The sequence below is a fragment of the Cydia splendana genome, chromosome 3 (assembly GCF_910591565.1).
Source record: "Cydia splendana chromosome 3, ilCydSple1.2, whole genome shotgun sequence".
Lineage (NCBI taxonomy): Eukaryota > Metazoa > Arthropoda > Insecta > Lepidoptera > Tortricidae > Cydia > Cydia splendana.
Genome location: NC_085962.1, coordinates 14,143,682 through 14,165,656, shown reverse-complemented (window position 1 = coordinate 14,165,656; position 21,975 = coordinate 14,143,682). Strand labels below are relative to the sequence as shown.

At 40.0% G+C, this 21,975-nt stretch overlaps 2 protein-coding genes across 2 annotated transcripts; both read left to right on the top strand.

Moving 5' to 3' along the window:
* The first annotated feature begins 2,577 nt into the window (after positions 1-2,577).
* On the top strand, positions 2,578-4,022 carry LOC134806735 (uncharacterized). The gene is made up of 2 exons (XM_063780056.1): positions 2,578-2,730; positions 3,198-4,022. Exons 1-2 carry the CDS (start codon positions 2,578-2,580, stop codon positions 4,020-4,022), a joined length of 978 nt encoding a protein of 325 aa, XP_063636126.1.
* Positions 4,023-9,513: 5,491 nt separating this feature from the next.
* On the top strand, positions 9,514-15,324 carry LOC134806278 (pancreatic triacylglycerol lipase-like). The gene is made up of 6 exons (XM_063779500.1): positions 9,514-9,641; positions 11,026-11,116; positions 12,849-12,997; positions 13,422-13,667; positions 14,367-14,718; positions 15,166-15,324. Exons 1-6 carry the CDS (start codon positions 9,593-9,595, stop codon positions 15,215-15,217), a joined length of 939 nt encoding a protein of 312 aa, XP_063635570.1. The 5' UTR covers positions 9,514-9,592; the 3' UTR covers positions 15,218-15,324.
* The last annotated feature ends 6,651 nt before the right edge of the window (positions 15,325-21,975 follow it).

The following is a 21,975-nucleotide window of genomic DNA, read 5'->3' as shown; positions in this document are numbered from 1 at the left end:
ACATACAAACTTATCATGTTTTTCCTTTGCCAACGATTTCGTTAAAACGTCGGCCACCATTTCATCAGTAGACAAGTGTTTTAAAACAATTGTACCTTCCTCAACGATTTCTCTGATGAAATGATGTCTTACGTCAATGTGCTTCGTTCTGGCGTGGTACATAGAATTAGTGCACAACTTCAGTGCAGACTCATTATCATTAAACAACGTAATCCTATACTGTACCCCGTAAATTTCGAACAGAAACTTGCGTAAAAAAAGAGCCTCTTTACAAGCATCTGACAAACACATATATTCGGCCTCTGTGCTTGAAAGAGCGACTGTCATTATTTTCTACTCTCCCAAGAGATGGTAGAATTTCCAATCTTAAAGACGTAACCGGTATAAGATCGGTGATCGACCTCATTCGACGCAAAATCGGCGTCAGCATACGCGACGATATCTAACCCTGACTTCTGAAAAGTTAAACAATGATTAAGCGTACCTTTCAGATAGCGAAGAACGCGTTTCGCCGCCTTCCAGTGAGTCTCGTCGTACGCGTCGTTGAACTGGCTGAGCGAGCTGACAGCGTGCGCGATATCCGGTCGCGTACATATTACCGCTATGTAGATCAAACATCCTATCAGGCCTCTGTAGTCGTGCGTACAATCCTTCTTTATAGAAATTTACAGACAATTTAGGGACTAAGTACACATTACTTATCGATCTCACACTATTGTCCTTTAACACAGCTTGCGCAGTTCCTTTCCCAGCTGTCGGTAATGCTTCACCATTGGCAATCAAGACCTTCTTTGGCTTTACAGTTGTAAAATCTGATAAAAAACTGCGATCATTGCAAAAATGCTGCGCCGCACCGCTGTCGACGTACCACACGTCCAACTTGACTCCTGCGGCCAACGCTGTGAGGTGCGCCTGGCTTTTCCGGTCACTCTTCTTGCCGTCAGAGTTGTCAGGACAATCCTTCTTGACATGTCCACTCTTTTTGCACCTGAAGCACTTAATTGGTTTGCGTGCTTTCCGAGCTGCTAAAGCCGTAGCATCTTCGCTTTTCTCATCGCGCCTCGCGTTTTCTAGAAGCAATTTCGCTTTGACATTTTCGCTTGACAGTGACGTGTTCGAATTTTCTAGAGCCATAATCAACGGGTCGTAATCGCTTGTCAAACCGCTGAGTAAAATCACGGCCACGAAGTCATCTTCCAAAGCCGCTCCGATGTCGCTCAGTTGTTGCGATGTATCTGTCGTAGTCAGATCGTATAATCCGCCGTATTACATTACGGCTAGCCGTTATCAAAAACAGGGGCGTTTTGAAATGCGGCGGTTCGACGATTAGCCGGATTGTCATTGCGATACGTTCTTCAATAAGGCGGCCAACGTTTAGCCGCATCGTACTACTATTTTGGATTGTACAGTGACCAGTTCTTTCGGTCGCCTACGTAACCGGAGTTTGACAATGTTTGCAATTTAATTTATTTTTACCATGGTCCCACCGCACTACATGTGTTTCTTTTCCAAAACATTTCCTTCACAACTTAAATAGACGGAGCCCCGCAAGCGGGGCTCCTATTTTTGGGCGGTTTGCCCTTCGGGCATCTGAAGCTACCTAACGAACCTAACCTACTTACGCTTTTTTCCCCAAAGTGTAATGTTTTCACGGACGTCTCACTAAATCAATAGGTAGGTAGGTTAGGTTCGTTAGGTAGCTTCAGATGCCCGAAGGGCAAACCGCTCAGAAATAGGAGCGGGGCTCCGTCTAGTTAAGTTGTGAAAGAAATGTTTTTTGAAAAGAAACAGTCCGACGAACTCCAGATTTGATGGACACCCCAGCGTTTGTCAGGCAGCGCCACGGGTGTTAAAAATGGGAACTAAAAACTGTCAAAGCGGCGGCTAATGACTCGCTGTATTACATTACGGCTAGCCGTGTTGAAGACCGAAGAATACATTCCGGCGGATTCTCATTCAGCCGCATTCAATCCGGCTAATCGTTAAACCGCCGCATTTCAAAACGCCCCTGTTTTTGAAAACGGCTAGCCGTAATGTAATACGGCGGATTATACGATCCGACTGCGACATATCCATGACCTTGTTCACGTATGCCTCCATACTCGCACATTCGCTTAATTTGGTGGTGAACAATGTGCGAAGCAATCCGAGCCATCGTGACAAGCCTCGGTCCTCATATAGAATAGAAAAATAGATAGGTTGGAAGTTCTACTAAGTACCGATCTTAAATGTGACGTGTTAGCAATTACGGAACACTGGCTCTCTGATGTTAATTTAAAATGTATTAGTGTAGACAAATACAATCTAGTATCATACTTTTGCCGTAAACAATCTCTTCATGGTGGGTCATGCCTTTATGTTAAAAACTGTATTAAAGCTGTGAATGTACCTGAAATTGTTGACATGTTCAAAGAATTAGTATGCGAGCTATCAGCTATTTACTTGGTAGATTTTAATATCATTATTATTTGTTTATACCGTACTAACCTAATTACTACTAAGGAGTTTCTGACCCACCTCGAATGTGTGCTCGATAAAGTCACTGAATTAAATAAAAATTACATCATTTTAGGTGATATGAATATTAATTGCATAGGAGAAAAAACCTTAGACTTTAAAAACCTGGAGGACGTTCTGACGGCCCACGACTGTAGGAATGAAGTTACGTTCCCCACGCGAGTTAGTTCTCACTCGTCCACGGCACTCGACCACGCATACACTAATGTGGAGGTAGGTCTGATAACAGCATCTCCTGTAGTGACCAATATCAGTGATCACTACGCAGTGCGTTTAAACGTGACAAATGAATTTAGAAACCTGTTTTACCATCTCGTTTAGTCAGAAATTACTCTGAAATGAATCGCGTCAATTTCATATCTACGTTGGAAAGTATGAACTGGGCGAGTTTTGTGTCAAATAATGGTCATACAGCTGAAGTCTTGTCAAGTCAGTTGAATAATAGTTTATCTAATAGAATAAATACTTGTTTCCCATTAAAAAAAAGGAATTTCCGCTCGAAAAATACCGACTCATGGATCACACAAGACATATTAAACATTAAATCTTTACTATTTGATTGACTTAACTTGGAACGTAAGTTTCCATCTAATAATGCGTTAATAAATTACATAGAAAAATTGAATATCGAATATAAGCACGCAATACATGAACGTAAAACGCAATTTTACTCATCCCAGATGGCCATGACACAAAACTCGTGCAGAACTATGTGGCATATAGTAAATAAAGAAAGGGGGAAAAATGTACGGCTACCTGTAGACTTCACAGAACTTGTAGTGGATTCAAATGGCGTAAAATATAGTACAAAAAAAGAAGCGGTAGATGCTATGAATGCTAGGTTCGTTGGTGCCGCGATGGCGTGCGGAGCCCCCCGCGCTGACCTTGACCGAGTCCGCGATCAGCTGAGCACGACGAGCGCCCCCGCAGACCGCTCCATAAGACTGATGCCTTTCACCTGTGATGAAGTCTACACCATAATAACGTCCCGAATACCCCATAAAACAAGTAAAGACATTTATGGCGTATCCATGGATCTGTTGAATGCTGTCGCCGGTTCTTTATCTCCGGTACTCACGCACTTGTATAATTTATGCCTAAGAGATGGATCATGCCCAAAATCCCTAAAAATAAGTAAGGTCTCTCCCCTTTTCAAAGGGAAAGGAAAAAGAGAATGTGAGGATGCGTACCGGCCAGTGTCTATCATTCCGTGCGTTGCTAAGGTGCTGGAAAATGGGTTGTGTCAGCGACTGACAGCATTCTTAAATGAGATAAATACATTGTCTGACCGCCAGTATGCGTACAGGTCCGGCCGCTGCACTACCGACCTAGCGCGTGAAGCCATACATAAGGTAATGGATGCCCTGGAGAGGAAACAGCAAGTTGCGATGCTATGCTGTGACCTCTCCAAAGCATTCGATGTGGCCGACCACGACATAATTGCCGCCAAGTTGCTACACTACGGCATACGCGGCAAAGCTCATAGCCTCCTGCCTCCTCACTGATGCGTTGCGTGGCCGGTCCCAAGTTGTGGTGGGGGATGGGGGATTAGCTAAGTCCGATCCGCTAACTACATCTGTAGGAGTAGCCCAGGGATCGTCGATTTCTAATATTTTGTTTTCCCTGCTGCTGAATGATCTGCCCGAAGCAATGACAACAGCCGACATTCTAATGTATGCAGATGATGTTGCAGGTGTTATAACGGCGCCAAATGTGGATGACCTGGAGACCTGTCTCAACGACGCCGCGAACCAGTTATCTCGGTGGTTTAGCCTGAACGGCCTAGCGCTCAACTTAACCAAGACTCATTTTATCCATTTTCAAGTCGGTGGCCGCACACCGAGATCACTAAAGGTTCAAGCTGGCGGCGTATGTTTGGAGCAGGTACAATCTACCACATTCTTGGGGTTCGAAGTAGACCGAAAGCTGTCCTGGGCTCTCCATATAGATAAGCTATGTGGGAAGCTAGGCGGTGCATGCTTCGCACTGCGCCGCCTCGCTCGAGTCGTGCCGAGGCATGTAGTACGGACGTGCTACTTTGCAACCATCCACTCGCTTCTGCAGTACGGCACAGAGCTGTGGGGGCGCGCCGCGGACTGGCAACGAGCATTCCGACTCCAAAAAAGAGCCGTGCGCGCGGTGATGCAACTGTCTCAAGACACCTCCGTAAGGACCTACTTCAAGGAGCTTGGTGTACTAACCGTGCCGTCAGTAATAATATTACAGATTGCCACCTATGCTTATAAAAATATGAGCCATTTTAAAAAACGCGCTGATTCAGCCCACGAGCTTCGTCACCCGAACACGCTGTTGCCGGTAAAGCGACGACTCGCGAGATCGGGGAAGCTAACTCGCGTGATGTGGCCGACTGTATATAACAAGTTGCCAGTGTCAATCACCTCGGCTCCTTCTCTAGCTTGTTTTAAAAGTAAATTAAAAAGTTGGCTTCTCGAACACACATTTTACAGTATCGACGAATTTTTAAAACTTAAATTATGAGTTATACCTAGAGTATAATTGTTATAATTAATTATATTAATGATTATTTATTACCTATATTATTAATTAATTTTATTCAATATTTTTTGTAAATAAGTGACATGTAATATTAATATTATACAATAAATGATTATGATTATGCCTTCTGCAGGTTGCTCCACGCTTCGCGAGCCGCCTTGGCATTTATAATTTGTGGAAATGGGTCAAACAGATCACTGTGTTATGTCTTTCCTGTAGACATACACAAGAGTTAAGGGCTATAAAGGTTAATTTTCTTATTTAACCCTTATCCACGTGAAAAGGTCCTCCTTTTATTTAAAGAACTATGATAAAATCATTACTTACATGCCCACAAGCTGTTAACTATTGCCCACAGGAGAGAAAACTAGTGTGTTATCGCGAACAGCACATTTTTCTCTCCTGTGGGCAATAGTTAACAGCTTGTGGGCATGTAAGTAATGATTTTATCATAGTTCTCTAAATAAAAGGAGGACCTTTTCACGTGGATAAGGGTTAAATAAGAAAATTAACCTTTATAGCCCTTAACTCTTGTGTATGTCTACAGGAAAGACATAACACAGTGATCTGTTTGACCCAAATACACAAGGCTTCACGTTCAAGGCGATTTTCGCGAGCGCCTTCTCCTGCTTCTTCGCGTCTTCCTTTTCATTTTTAGCCGTGTCCACACAATCCCAAAGATCGTCGTGGATGAGCACCATCCGCATCATAAATTTCCAGGACGGATAATTTTGAATTCCGGATAATTTTTCAATTGAAACATTTTGAATGGCAGTTGCCATCTTTTGTTTTCTCGCGAATAAATGAAAATAATTTTACGAAATTACACGCGCACACTTTTGGAAAATGGTAACTAGAGTAGCGAATTTAGTACACGATCTGCTGCCATGTTGGGTATTCCGTGGACTACTCAATGAAATACCATATTAAAGTTCCCAAATATATTGTGCATCCGCACAGGCAAACGATTACAAGAGAATGACTTATATGTAAATGTGACATCTGTCTTAGAAGACTTATTCTATATAGCCAGAGTTTATGTTGGTACATATACGAACTCTATGTAGGTATATAAGCCACACGCCAACATCATTGTTGTAATTAAGTTAGTTCCAACAATGCTTTGCTATAAGAATTTCAAAGAAACAATTATGAATCGTTATTGTAGCAATATTTACATTTAATGTAAATAGAATATCATTGCATGGTTGTCTTATGCATAGCCCGTCCACTTTTGCGCTAGGTATCGTTGTTTCTATTCTCAAAGGCAAATAGCAATCTCTTCGCAAATGTATCTGTTCCTTTTCGATTTCGCTCCGCTCCGGGCAAAGCCGATGGGACACGTTTCTTTGTCTGTATTATTATTTTTTAATTTGTATCGTATTTAAAAAAGTTTTACAATAGATTTATTAATACATGTGTAATAATCGTCCTGAATAAATTTATAATCTTTCTTCTTCTTTCTTTCATTTATGTCCTTAGGCTAAAGCTTGTGCTAGATTCAAACCTTTGCCATTTATATTAATGTGCTAACAAATTTGGTAATTAGGTACCAATACCATAAGAGATGTAACCTTACATCAAAAGAATGAGTATTAAATAAATATGAAGAAAATTAATCTTTAATATGTGCCAGCTTTTTCATATCCATTAATAAATAAAAATGATACGCAAACTCTTTCAGTCAATTAAATTTATAGTCTTCTTCTTCTTCTTCTCAGCATAATTGCGTCCACTGCTGAACATATGCCTCTTTCATGGATTTCCATGTTGTTCTGTATACGGCGGTTCTATGCCAGGTCGGCCCTGCCGTCTTTCTAATTAGTGTAGTAAATAAAGGTAGTGGACCCCGCAGTAATTCCTCAGCCAGAAAAAACTTTACAGTATGATAAAGTATCAATAAATAAAAAGTATTGTATAAATTTCCAAAGAATAATAATAATAGAATTAAAGTAAATACCTAAAGTCTTAAATCGTTAATATCTTTTTACGGAAAAATGCTCCGTTCAAACTTTCTTCACCAGACATATTCATGTAACGTATTGCAACAATATATGAAATATCAAAAAAATATCCCAGCAGAAATACCAGTATTAATAAAATAAAATTTTTTGGCGTGTCTTGGACCGGAAAATTGCTCAGTCTAATTTTTTCACTGGAATGCCATTTTATTGCCGTTTTATACCTACAAAATGAAAATCTAATAATTTTCCACTCTCAGTTTTTAATAGTTCTATAATACATAGGTACATTTCAATACGCATTTTTTTTGGATTTTTTTACCCACTGCGCCAAATTATATTCTAAGATCATATAAGGAAAAAAAAATGACAGAGCAATTTTCCGATGAAAATGAGCGTCAAAAAAAGGAAGTATCATAAAAAATATTCTCATGTTTGACAAAACTTTTAGATTTTTTTCTAGTATCACATACTGATACAAATAACTTATTTTTTAAAATAATTTTGGACTGAGGAATTACTCGGTTCAATATATAATCAGATTTGTGTTTTTACCTAACTTAGGAGTGTTTTTTTTTTGGATATTTATAATGTTAGTCTCGGCTCATACTATACAATAACCCAGCTAAATTTCATCGACTGAGAAATTAATGCATGGGTCTCCATACAACAACTTGCTTCATTTACTACACTAAATGTCGTCCGACCATCTGGCTCGTGGTTTTCAAATTTATAGTATTTATCATTTATCACATAGTCGTACCCAGTAACAGCTAAATATCATCTCAATACAAACAGCAACACTTCTAACTGTACATCGGTGGACTTTATTACAAAAGGCATAAGGTCCACCGATGTACAGTCGACGTCAAAGATATGTTTACACTTTTGCACCATACTCCTTTGCAATAAGGCGAAAAGTGTAAACATATCTTTGACGTCGACTGTACAGTTAACAGTGTGGGTGATGGTACAATATAGGTATACACTACAAACGCAAAATAATATTATGTAATGAGATGATAGCTGTAACCGTACTATTAAAGCTATGGGCCCGATGCGGATTTTGAAATAGACATCTATTAGACATCTTTTAGACATCACCAAGATACGATAACGATATGTTTAAGATCTAACCTGTCAAATTTGACATTTGCGCGATTCTTGAGATACTGTTGAACGATTTCCGCAGGATATGACTTACAGATCCAATTCACATTTAATAGATATCTTACTCTATCTAATGTAAAAGTGACATTGGTTGCCCGAATTGCGCTGCAAAAGAGAACTAGTTGATATCTAAACTATAACGTATCTAGAATGGATCTAGTACGTGTCGTCTCTTGTGAATATCTTGAAGTTCGAATACGGCAGTATGTCAAAAATTCTACAACCCTTAGCTAGGCTTGCCAATTTGTTTACTTTTGAATATTAAATACGTTAGATAACAACATTTATACTTCTATCACTCACTGCGTCACCTACTCACATTACTTGTATTTTTTTTGTCGTGTCTCCACTACCCTAAGGTTGTCTGGAAGAGATCGCTCTTTAGCGATAAGACTGCCTGTTGTCTACCATAGTTTAAGTTATGCTTGATTTGTATATCATTGACGATCATAATGTAAATTCATATAGATTAGCGTAAGAATAATTTATACTGTAATTTATCATATCATATCATAAATAAACTAAACTAAACAAAACTAAACATGTTCTTTTTCATATTGGTGAGCAATAAAGAATATTTGAATTGTATTGTATTGTATTGTATTTATTTAAAAAAATCTTGATTATTGTTAATAATATGACAACACGTAACATTTGTCTGGCACAATGTCTTTCTACGAAATATCAAGTCTCTCACTCATAGAAATATTTGTTACCTATTAATACAAACTTTCAACTTCCTCTCATGTCAATCTCTTCTATCTCGGAAAACATAATTTTCCAGTAGGTAATATCTAATATACCTATCTACATGATTTTTGAATTTTGCCAATTCGGTGACTACCTATATTATTTTCAGGAGTCTAACCTGTCTCATGAGGTCACTGTGGATCAACCACGTTGCCGCCCGTTACCTTCAAAACTCCGTTTTGAAAAATTTCCACAAACTGAATCGACAAAAAACTATTTAATTCGTGAACCTGCTCACAAAACTTCACGAGAATCGGTTGAGAAATACGAGGTGTAGGTATACGAGAACATCCGGACAAGGACGTACGAAAGCATTTTTGTCCAACCTGAAACGGAGAGCTTCGCTAGGGCGCTATAATAAATGGAAGCATAATTAATAATCGGACTCACAAGGTCGTACGTTTAAACTTCCCCGTGCTAAAAATAATGTAGGTACCTACTACTACAATACCTATCAATTTAATTGTATTACTCTTATCGATACACTCGTAAAGAAAGTAGGCAAATAATTTCAGGTGACTTCCCATTATCTCTTAATGATAAAAGCAATAATTATTAAAGATCAAAACAATTATTAGATTGAAGACAGATAAGTTTATATTAATCCTTTTATCATTTGCATAAATAGACTTGTTGATGCGTCTTTCGTTAGTTGGTGAATAGTGAAGTTTCTAAGTATGTGGCGAATAAATTTGGTATTTGTAGCTGCTTTTGCTGCATGCATTTGTAAGTGTGCTTTAAATTTGGCATGTCTGTAAACACCCCAAAATAATCTCTTGGCTTAAATGGAGGGAGAATAATGTTTTGTGCTATTATTATAGAGTACCTACCTAGAAAATTGCATGCATAATAATATTGATCTCAGGCGTTCTAAGTTTGTCTTGACTGGGATAATAGCATTGGTTTATAAATTATTTGAACTTGTATTATTTAATGAACTACTTAATATGGAGTGTAATTATGATTATGTTAATAATTTTAATTTAATTACTGGAAAAATAATATATAGGTACCTATGTATGGTTTAGTGATAAAACCTACCGTAGTAGTTTAATTATTTTCAATACTATCCTCCCTATTTATAAACGCGCTACAAGCCTCAATTAGCTAATTCATTTTGACTTGTGTATTTGTAAGAAAGGGAGAAAACATAATTTAACTAAATCAGGCCCGTAAAGTTTTATGAATAAGGGGGTATAGGTATAACAAAAAAGTATATTTAGGCGCTGGTGGCCGAGTGGATATGACGCCCGACTTTCAATCCAGAGGTCGCGGGTTCAAATCCTGGCTCGTACCAATGAGTTTTTCGGAACTTATGTACGAAATATCATTTGATATTTACCACTAGCTTTTCGGTGAAGGGAAACATCGCGAGGAAACCTGCATACATCTGCGAAGAAATTCAAAGTTGTATGTGAAGTCCCCAATCCGCATTGGGCTAGCGTGGGGACTAAAGCCCAAGCCCTCTCGCGCATGAGAGGAGGCCTGTGCCCAGCAGTGGGACGTATATAGGCTGAATTATGATTATATTTAGGTACCTACTAGTAAAATAAAAATGATCAGCGTATTTTTTGCTGGAAAAATAATAACTAGTACGAGTACGACTAATTATATAAAAATGTAATAAATACATAACTCGAGGTAGGGGTGAACCGCGAAACCGGCTAATACTATTTTTTTTATTTTTTAGTTTTACTGGCCTATTAGTTTTGTATTAAAAAATTATGTAAGTATGATTTTAGTTTAATTTTACGTACAGTATGAAAATTATTTCTGGAATTAAACCATTTCATTACATATCATAGCTGCATTGTTTGTAATTCATGTAAACTTGCCGTAGCTCGTAGGCACTCCCTTACTAATTATCATAAAGACTTCAGAACCTTAAAAGAGGGTTACTTAATATTATTGCGTGAAGGATGACTCACGCTAGACCGGGCCGTGCCCGGGCCCAGGCGTCCGACATGTCATTTTCTATGACGGCTCACGTGGTGCTTTCCATAGAAAACGAAGCGCCGGAAGCTCCGACCCGGCCCCGGCCCGGTCTAGCGTAAGTCGTTCTTGAATCATACATGCGACAAAGTAGACTCCTATGAGAGTGTTATTTCAGTTTCAGCATGCGAAAGCGCATCAGTAGCAGACACAGCAGTGGGTTCCAGAACTCCACGCATAACCAGTGTCAGATACTACCAAACGTCGTGGTGAGTAAAATTGATAGATATGCAAGATCATTTTCCTATCAGTCCAAGTTAGCTGCAGCTGCAGGAATAGTTGACTGCAAACTAACAAATGCAGCTGACTATACCAAATAACGAAAATAAATAAATTTCCACTAAAACGAGACTAAGGGCCACTTGCACCATTTACTAACCCAGAGTTAACCGGTTAAACCTGGAGTTACCATGGTTACCAGCATAATTTGACACTGGGGTGGTGTAACCGGCTAACCCCGGGTTAGCGGGATGGTGCAAGTGGCCCCAGGTAAACAATCCTCAAGAATGTTGACGAAATTATAGCTCCACCATTGTATTTGCATTATCATATGTAGCTATCGCTATCATACTTATAATAAATTAACCCTTAAACAGGTAGTGTATCTTAGGTACTTACTTACCACATAACAGAAGATTTTTTTTTTACGAGCAGAGTGAATACAACGACCGCAAAATGTCATTGCCGTAAAGTCTATAAAGTGGGTGATTTCCGAACGTAAAAAAATGGAAGGTGTCAAAACAAATTTCTTTGACATTTTAGTTGTCAAGTTCAAATTGACCACAAATGGCAGTTTTTGTACGTCTCTCCCTCTATAAAAGTTCGCTACGCCGAAAAAATAATAATACTGTGTTTTATATTGTATTTTTTTGGTATATTATTAGATAATGTATGTATAGTAAGTTATAATTTACCTTAGTTATTGTTTTCTGATAAAATATTCGCTCTAAAAGTTTGTGGTTCGTATGAGCCCTCTGCGCGTCTGGGGCACGTTCATGTGGTTTCTATGTGGCCATTGCCCTGCAGGGAGTTTACATACAATTTAAGGGTAAGATTTATTCTTATAAATGAACCCTCATAGTACAAAAGTAATATATTTTCCTTTGGGTTTTAAATTAAATATTTATTCAACGGTCAATCTTACGAGCCACGACATCCGCGCGAGGCAAGCAAGTGCTGTAAGTTAGTGCATTTTGTGACGCAAGTGTCAAATGTAATCTGCACGTGCCTTACCCTTAAAACTGCTCTGTATGGCTAACAAGGCAGTGGCCATATAAGGACCACGTAGCACCATCGGTAACGAGCAGTGGGCATATAAAAAGCCCCGGGTTTTTTTTATCGAAGTAGTGATACTAAAAAAAAAACAGGAAATTACTTTTCTTCTAAAGCTATTACATACCCGAATCAGTAATCAAAAGTAAAAAATGCGTCAGGCCTGTTTAAGGGTTAACACTTTTTGTGAAACTTTACGTTCCTTGATAAAGTGACCTGTTTTCACTCAGGGAGGAGCTAAACGTGACTGCTAAAGAGGAAAGGGGACGACCGCTTCTTCATACCAACTTAGGCGCCATCTTTCTTTCTGGATATTAAAATGATAGAAAAATATTTTATACAATTTGATTTCTACAAACCATAGCAATACCTTTGATTTATTTTGTTTTATTGTTTATTATAAAATTAAGGAGTGAAAAACTAATTCCATACTTTTTAAATGCTCCTAACACTTATAGTAATTAAAAATTCGACAAAAATCAAACCAAGGGGCATATTCGTAGCTGTGGTTGATATACATCAAATTGTGTCAAAATATTTTCAATGTTAATATGCAGAAGGAAAATGGGGACTAACTTTTGTATGAAAAGACGATTTCGGGGCGTTCGTCCACTTTCATCTTACATATTAATATAAGACAATTATACATTTTTAATAATTACCTAACAGGGCACATCTGGTGGCTGGCACAGACATGGTAGAAGTAGACAAATCTGATCTGACCAGTGTTGGTCTAGATACCAACACAAACGTAGCCATTGTCGTGCACGGGCGAGAGAGCAGCGTCTACAGTGACTTCGTAAACGAACTCCGATTAAGTAAGTTCGAGGAACGCCTATAAATAATTAAGAACCAGATCAGCAGGTATCATATTGGAAACAGGTCTAGTAACTAAAACTCGAATTGTACCTAAGTCATAATTACTAACTAACACCGTATCGGACACAGGTAGCAATTACGTAATGTCTAATCAAGGTCACAATATTTTAAAAGATTATGAGCTGAAAAAAATAGTTTCATATTTTTCTGGATTAAATTATCTTTCACATTTCCTTGCTGATATTTAAATCTAGCTATAGCTACAAGCAATTCTTAAATACTTTATGCTTTTTTGTATATCAATAATCTTTATCTTTCCATCAAATGAACATTTATTATTTATTACGTATCTCAAAAAAGGTACCCAACACTATACTAATCATTAGTATAGTGTTGGGTACCTTAACTAATGCCATATTTCAGCACTCGCTATGGCGGAAGAAAACTTGGTTATCATCCTGGTAGATTGGTTCTATCTATCCTTTTCGCCGTACGAGCAAGCTGCGATGACCGTGCCCTACATCGCTGCGGATCTTAGAGACTTCATAGTGCTACTGACCACTGCTAACTTGAACCCTGACCGGCTTCACCTTATCGGCTTTGACCTGGGAGCTCACGTCGTAGGCATTGCGAGTAGAAATGCTGCTGCTCGTGCCAAAAAAATCACAGGTGCGTTAGAGAGGATATCGCTCCTCTATTTTTAATGAAAAAGTGATAGATTGTGACATAATCAATAAAATTATGAGTATTATAATGTGGCTACTAAATAGATACTACCTACTTTATGGTGGTTCCACACTTGCTGTTATATATAACAGCAAGCTTAGGTACCTGTTGTGTTGCTGTGGTATATGCTGCGCCGACCCCAAGTGAATGGGACAAGGGCAAGAGAATGATGAGGGACAATATCTTAGTATTGATACTGTTTTTTTATGTTATCCCGGTCACACAATGTTGTACATATAACTTTTTATAAATAATAGTCATTGTGGGACCATTGATTTTCGGTGATGGAAAACATCGTGAGGAAACCGGACTAATCCCAATAAAGCCTAGTTTCCCCTCTGCGTTGGTAGGTCAGATGGCAGTCGCTTTCGTAAAAACTAGTGCCTACGTCAATTCTTGGGATTACTTGTCAAGCGGACCCCAGGCTCCCATGAGCTGTGGAAAAATGCCGGTATAACGCGAGGAAGAAGAGAAGAGTAATTGTGGGGCCACCATTAGTAATAAGTGGCGACATGGAATACATTTTGCAAGACATATCGAATTACAAAAGTTGACAGTTTAATCGTGACAATTCCAGTTATAACATAAGCAACAATAATATGGTAGAAAATTTTGATACAAAGGGTCTAACTGTTGTTGCAGCATTGGACCCTGCTGGTGTCCTTTGGGGTGCTACTTCCCAGCGCCTCAGAGCGACTGATGCAGACTACGTCGAAGTAATCCACACAGATATAACCGGAACTAGAGCGTTTGGTACCGCTGATGCCCTAGGTACCTTAGACATCTACCCTAACGGAGGGACCAGGCAGCCTGGCTGTTCAAACAGCGACAACGCATGCCACCACAACAGGGCCTGGCAGTTGTTCGCGGCGACCGTGTACACTGGTGGACACCTGGTGGCTATGCGATGTGACTCGATGACGCAAGTTGGCAACAATCGCTGCTTGTTGACACCACCTGCGACAATGGGAACATTGACTCTTATTAAATTGCAGTAAGTTTAACTTTGGTATTTACAGAGGTTTAACCTCTTGGAGTTCAATGTCCTAATAACCTCCAATGATATTGTAATCATTACTAAATGGAACAGACGATTCTGTTTGTTCGTTTCGTTTGATTTTATAACAAAGTAAAATCAATTCTATTTTCTAATACTATTAATTAAAACTTGCCTGAGGTTAAAGTAATAGCTATCCAGCTAGTTACATGTACGTACGATGATAATATACTGTTATATAACACTTTAAACTCTCGCGTTTTGTACACATATTTAATTACACAAACGGGTCTACCGCGATATAATTTCATTGTTTTTACCTTTAATTCCGACGTTTCAGCTGAGTTGCACCAGCTGTGGTCACGGGAAGATTATATCGCGGTAGACCCGTTTGTGTAATTAAATAAATATACTGTTATTGAATCAAATCTTTACTTTTTTCAGGACTGGCCTATATCGAGTCAACACTGGCAACACTTACCCTTACAGTGTTTAAAAACTGCAGAAATCAGAAATTTTATTATTAAAATTGATAGTTTGGTATTAGTAGTGGTTTGGTAGTTTCAAACTGTATGTATTTCTAAAAACGGGAATAAATAAATTAAACCAAAAATGTAGTTTTTTCATATACGATTCCACTTTCCATTCCATAATTTAATTAGAGAACTGTATAAGGTATACTCGGGTAATAAAACTGTCGGATAATTCCGAAAAGAGACTCTTATTATGATGGAATTTAGGGTGATTTACATCTGAATTTCGGAAGTATCCGACTTTCGGTATTACCCGAATACACCTTACCTAAGCCATAACATAAATAAATAACAAACATGGCGTATTGAAATGAGTATTGTGAGATAGGTGGATACGTACTTTTTACAGAGGGCCCTTGTTACTGTTTCGAGCTATAAGTGCCTACTTAATATTATGAATTATGTACAATATAAGCGCGGAGTGGCCTTAAAGTGGTGGTCTGACCCTATCGAAAACGTAATTAACTTGAAGAAATGCCGAATACGCCATTTTTGGTCGAGATCAAAGTAAAAACAGGTCTAGCTAGAGGGTCTATGGTTTAATTATTTGTACAAAACTACCGACTTCTCCATTGTCCTCTATGTGATTTTTTGAAAATTTGTTTGTATTTATTATATTATAGTTAAGCCTTCCCAGGTAAAATGAATTAAAATACCTACTACAGTGATATGCCCGGGTCCTTGGTCAATTGGTAATTGTGGCTGAATAATTTCTTGATTCTTCGTATTGATAGTTCTGTTATTATATGTACGTAGGTAAGATTTCCCTGCCACAGCCCATTTGGAACGCATGCGAAAATGATTATTTTTAACCTTTAGCGCGAAACGGCTTACACATATAAAATAAATTTAATGATGATGTAACTGAGCCACAATTTAGGTTTTGCCGATGTTTTTCAACAAACATAGTAAAAATACTAAAAATATCACATACTGTAAGATTAAACCAAATTATAAATTATTTAGTAGTACCGTAAAACGGGGTGAGTAGGTTTCGCGGGGAGCTATGGGTTATGAATGGGAAGAGAAGGATTGAGAGGGGGGTGAGGTGGGTTTTTAAGGCTACTGCTACAAAAATAATGTAGGTATTCCAATTTAAAATGGAGCTATAGTAATATTCATAATAAAAAAAAACCGATCCAACAATCTTCCAAAATCACCTTTGTATGAAAAACCCTCTTACCCCAAATACGAGGCACTACGGGGTGAGGTGGGTTTTCCTCTTTATCGTCAAAGTTATGAAATGGAACCACCCAAAATAAAATACAAACGTCCGAACCACTTATTATATACACCATTTAGTTTTCACATGTAAAAATAAAATTTTATCGAGGTTTGAAAGTTAAATTTCACCCAACTCACCCCATTTTACGGAAACTAGTCTGTTCGGAAAGAGTAGAGTCGTGAAATGTATGCAGCCCAATACATTCCACGACTCTTCTCCTTTCGAACAGACTCTATTCTATAGTATGCAGATGCAGTCCATATCACAGTTAATGTAGGCAATGATTGTGAGGCTTGAGGACACATATTAATCGCAAAAAAAGAAGCGTGTTCACTCACTTTTTCTAATGTCTCGATGTTGAGAGAAAGTTTCATGGTCGTTTTACGCTTTTTATTTACTGAAAATTGAGGTAAATAAACTGATTTTTGAAGGCAGTCCCGAAAGTAACGAAAAAACCGGGAAACCCCGATTCCATTTTGCCTGGTAAACCGAAAATCTCGGTTCTTTTAACAAAACCGGTTCTGCAACTCCCTATGTAAAACCCATTGACTATTTTTGTCTTGATTTTAATATGTGGTCTGCCGTAAAAGTATAAGCATCAGCCTTACATTGATAAAAAATATGTTTCTTTAAAAAACATGATATTTCAAGCTAAATAACAGAACAGTTAAATATTGTACTGGAAATGTTAGTCCCGAAAATCCCGAAAGTACCGGGATTTTAATTTTCAAATCCCGGTTCTTCGCTTGGATCTAAGTCCCGGAAATTCCCAGTACTTTGCTTACTTCAGTGCTTAAATGACGACCGGTCTGGCCTAGTTGGTAGTGCCCTGCCTATGAAGCCGATGGTCCCGGGTTCGAATCCTGGTAAGGGCATTTATTTGTATGATGATACAGATATTTGTTCCTGAGTCATGGTTGTTTTCTCTATGTATTTAAGTATTTATATATTATATATATCGTTGTCTGAGTACCCACAACACAAGCCTTCTTGAGCTTACCGTGGGGCTTAGTCAATTTGTGTAAGAATGCCCCTATAATATTTATTATATTATTATTATATTCTCTTTATTTATTTCTCATCTTAAGTTAGGTTATTTTATAATATGAATATAAAAGTAAAATATAAAAACACTTACAAAACAATAAAAAATAATATAAACACATTATAAAAAACCTAACCTAGGGTGCCGCCAGCAGCGGGGCAAGGCCCAAGCTACCGGTGGTCAGGGCTGCAGAGAGAGGAACCGGCGGACTATCCGCGCCGTGTCCAAGATCACCACCTTCTGCATCTGACCCTTGATCCAACCACCTAGCGAGAGTCTCTCAAGGTGTTGGTCGAGACTCTTCGCTATTAGACCGTTTACTGAAACGACTATCGGGACAATGATCGTCGAATCAACATCCCACATGGCGGTTATCTCGTGAGCCAAGTCTAGGTACTTACTGGACTTGTCCTTCTCGGCCTTCACGAGATTCTCATCATGGGGGATGGTGATGTCAACGAGCACGGCCCGACGTTGCGATCGATCTATTATCACAATATCAGGCTTATTGGCTACAATAGTCCTGTCAGTGATGATAGATCGATCCCAATAGAGCGTGGCACGACCATTCTCGAGAACAGGCGCAGGTAAGTACTTGTAGTAAGGTACTTCGCGGTCCACAAGGTCATATAGAAGAGCAAGTTGCTGGTGAATAATCCTGGCTACGAGATTATGTCTGTGCAAGTACTCGCCGTTAGCAAGATGAGAGCAACCGGAAATGATATGCCTGAGTGACTCTCCGGGACGGCGGCATGCCCGACAGATGTCGACCGTACCGTCCTTCAGGATATATTTCCGATAGTTGTTCGTCATCATCACTTCGTCCGCAATTGCACAGGCAAAACCCTCGGTTTCTCCGAAGAGGTCCCCGAATCGTAACCAGTTCACCGACGCGAGCAGGTCCACATCGGGTCCCGTGAGGGCCTTGTAGAACCGCCCGTGCAGCACCTTACTCTCCCATGCCGCCTTGCGATCCGCAGTACTTAGTACCACAGGTTTGCGCCAGTTCTCGTTTGCCAAGGAAAGCGGCGTGAGGTTCCTATCTACTGCCACCACATCACGATGCATCCCACACTCGTTGTTAAGGAAATAGTTCCTGAGATTGTACACCTCGTGGTTGTGGAGATCCTTGGCGTTTAGGAAGCCTCGGCCTCCACACTTCCGTGGGATGTACAATCTCATAACTGACGAGCGTGGGTGTAGCATGCGATGTGCGGTGAGCAGTGATCGGACCCTCCGATCCAGGGCGTCCAGCTCGGTCTGAGTCCACCTTAGTATGCCAAAGGAGTATGTGAGTAGGGGCATTACCCAGGCGTTGAAGGCGCGCACTTTGTTGCCTCCCGACAAAAGACTGTTAAGGACTTTTGTGAGCCGACTGAAAAAGCGCTCCTTCACCGACAGTCTAATACCCTCGTCCTCAATACCCAACGACTGTGACATACCAAGGTATTTATAGGTTTCTGATTCAGAGATAGATCTGAAAGACATATATTGTCTCAGAAAGTTGTAAATTTGTTGAATTTACAACCCTTCCCCACTGTACATGCATAACCGCACATTTATCGACACCAAACTCCATGTGGATGGCACTACTGAAGACTTCGGTGGTTTTCAATTATTATTATTATTTGTATCTCCGTTACAAACTCTCGGGTTTTTAAGCCCGGTCATTTATTAGGCGTGCGTGGGGATATAGATCCAACACGTAGAGGCCGTTTGGAGAGCTTTGATGTCATGTAGAACGCCTGCTGGAACCCGTTCACGGGTACATAAATAGATACCCGTAAACCGGTTTCAGCAGGCATTGGGAGCTATTATAGAAAAATGGAAAGAGTCCTGGTCTATGGTTTAAATTTGGGTGGAAAATAAGTCTGGGCTATTGCTAAGAGTTCCGGACACCTGCCATAACATTGTGTTATACAGTGTTATCGAGGCAGGCGGTGACTCGCCACTCGTTAAATGGGCACCTGATGCGCCATCGTAAAGACGGCCAGGCGCAACACCGGAGTGAGCGGCTCAGGGGTGTCGAGAGGTGGTGCTGCGCTTTCTCCGAAGTTACTCGCGGCGTTATGCCCTTTAACACTTCCACCCCTGGAGCATATAGCTCTAACGACTCCTCTCTGGACGGCCAATGAAGGCAAGCCAGAGCTGAGAGTCCTACGGGTCCCCTTAGGATCCACTCCTACCGACGAAGACACGCCGGAGACGGAGACCCTGACCGACTCTCGGGAGCACTCGGGTCCGTGGGGTCGTTACTCCCCAACAGCTCGCCACAAGCTGCCCTGCGGGCTTATTATTATTATTATGATTTAATTTTTTGAGAATATAAATAGGTACCTTTAGTACTTCCGAAAGTCAGTAAATAATAAAGAAATTATACCAAATAATATAGTATTTTATTCACTGATTCCTTTGAAAAGTCTGTGAAACATAACTTGACGTGATACAATAGGTACCTATTGTACATGTAGGTATAATACATAAATAAAGGGGGCTTCTCAAAATTTTGTGCTGTAAGTAAGTACCTACCTATGAACGTGATAATTACTAGCAAAAAGCAGAGCTTTGTAAGGGCTCGCCGAGTTTTTCTACCTAAACGTACCGGACCGCGACTTTGATCCAGTCCGAGGCTTGTTCCATCGAGTGGGTACGTAATAAGTCCGTTAAGGACGCAGCTATTAGTGAGAGCAAGAAAGAAATATACCTACTAATTGGACCCCGGTCGCTGTCCGGTACGCCTGTCTGTTACAGCTTTTACTTTATCCATTAAAAACGTGTCCAGACGACAAAATCAAATTGCCAATATCATCCACACGTAATATACAATAAAAATTCATAAGCGCTTATTACATCCTACACGGTCGCCCAGTACTTTTTGTAAGGAAGCCAACTGGCTTTCCTACATAATGTTGGGTCAGCGAGTCAATGTCCTTGAATTTATTTATGCGTCCACACCACACAATTGAGCGTAAAACTCAGGGGCGTATTTTGAAATTTTGCGCCCAGGGCATTGGCACGTTTCGCCGCCCCAGAAGTCAAGGAAGAAAACAAAATGCAATACGCCCCTGGTAAAACTATCCCGTCTGGACACCTACTGGCAGTAATCATGCTGCTCCGCACATAAACTTACGTATAATTTGCTCTCTTAAGTGCTCATCAAGACGAGTGAGATGACCAAAACAGCGTGTGCCGTGTGCCTATGTTGCAACAAACGTGAGTTCCACTAAATACTGCCAGGGTTCAGCTACAGCTCTATCGTGAGTATCTCCTAAGTGCTCAAAAAGACGAGTCGGATGACCAAAACAGCGTGTGCCTATATTGTATAAAACCCGAGCTCCACTAGGTACTGCCAGAGTTCAGCATCAGCTACCTTGGGTACTACTCTACCAAGTGATCATCATGATCATGACGAGTCGGATGTCCAAAACAGCGTGTGTCTATGTTGCACCAAACCCGAGCTCCACTAGGTACTGCCAGGGTTTAGCATCAGCTGCTCTCCCAAATGCCCATCAAGACGTATCGAATGACTAAAACAGCGTGTGCCTATGTTGCACAAAACCTGAGTTCCACTAGGTACAGCTAGGGTTCAGCAACAGGATGATCAAAAGAGCGTGTGCATATGTTGTATTAAACCCGAGCTCCACTAGGAACTGCCAGGGTTCAGCATCAGCTATCTTGAGTACTGCTCTACCAAGTGATCATCATGACGAGTCGGATGTCCAACCCAGTGTGTGTCTATGTTGCACCAAACCTGAGTTCCGCTAGGTACAGCCAGGGTTCAGCATCAGCTCTATAGTACTGCTCACCCAAGTGCTCGTCAAGACGTGTCGAATTACTAAAACAGCATGTGTCTATGTTGCACCAAACCTGAGTTCCACTAGGTACTGCCAGGGTTCTGGGTCATTTTGTTGAACTGCACGCCGATGTTGCAATTGGCGTGCAGTTGGCGTGCAGTTTCCATACAAATTGCAGTCGGGTTGTAGTCGGGTTGACAGCCTAATATGCTTATCTTTATTTATAATTTTGGCAGTTCGAAGCAATAGTAACACTAAAACTGTTTCTCGAACTGAAAATACCCGATTTAAATTTGCTAACACAACATGACTGATCAGTTCATCGGCGTCACAGAACAGAACATACGAGTAAATTGACCTCCGCAGTGAATATACAGCAAGATCGAATGTTCCCGTATTCACAGAAACTTAATTGCTAAATTGGGAATCAAACCGAGCGAAGCGAGATGGGTCAGAATCCAAAATTTTTAACCCTTTTTTGTATTCATCGTTGTTAGCACATTAGCACGAATTTTAATTCATAATTTTTGTAACAGATGGCGCGAGTAGTAAGGGGTCATCCATTAATTACATCACACTAATTTCTAGGTTTTTTGACCCCTCCCCCCCTCCTTGTCACACTTGGTCACATTTGGCAGACCCCCTCCCCCCTGGTGT

Coding starts and splice junctions, on each gene's coding strand:
- LOC134806278 (XM_063779500.1), top strand. CDS start 9,593: ATGTGGCGAATAAATTTGGTATTTGTAGCTGCTTTTGCTGCATGCATT. Junction 9,642..11,025: donor TGCTTTTGCTGCATGCATTT/GTAAGTGTGCTT, acceptor GTGTTATTTCAG/TTTCAGCATGCGAAAGCGCA. Junction 12,998..13,421: donor CGTAAACGAACTCCGATTAA/GTAAGTTCGAGG, acceptor GCCATATTTCAG/CACTCGCTATGGCGGAAGAA.
- LOC134806735 (XM_063780056.1), top strand. CDS start 2,578: ATGAATATTAATTGCATAGGAGAAAAAACCTTAGACTTTAAAAACCTG. Junction 2,731..3,197: donor ACGCATACACTAATGTGGAG/GTAGGTCTGATA, acceptor TACTCATCCCAG/ATGGCCATGACACAAAACTC.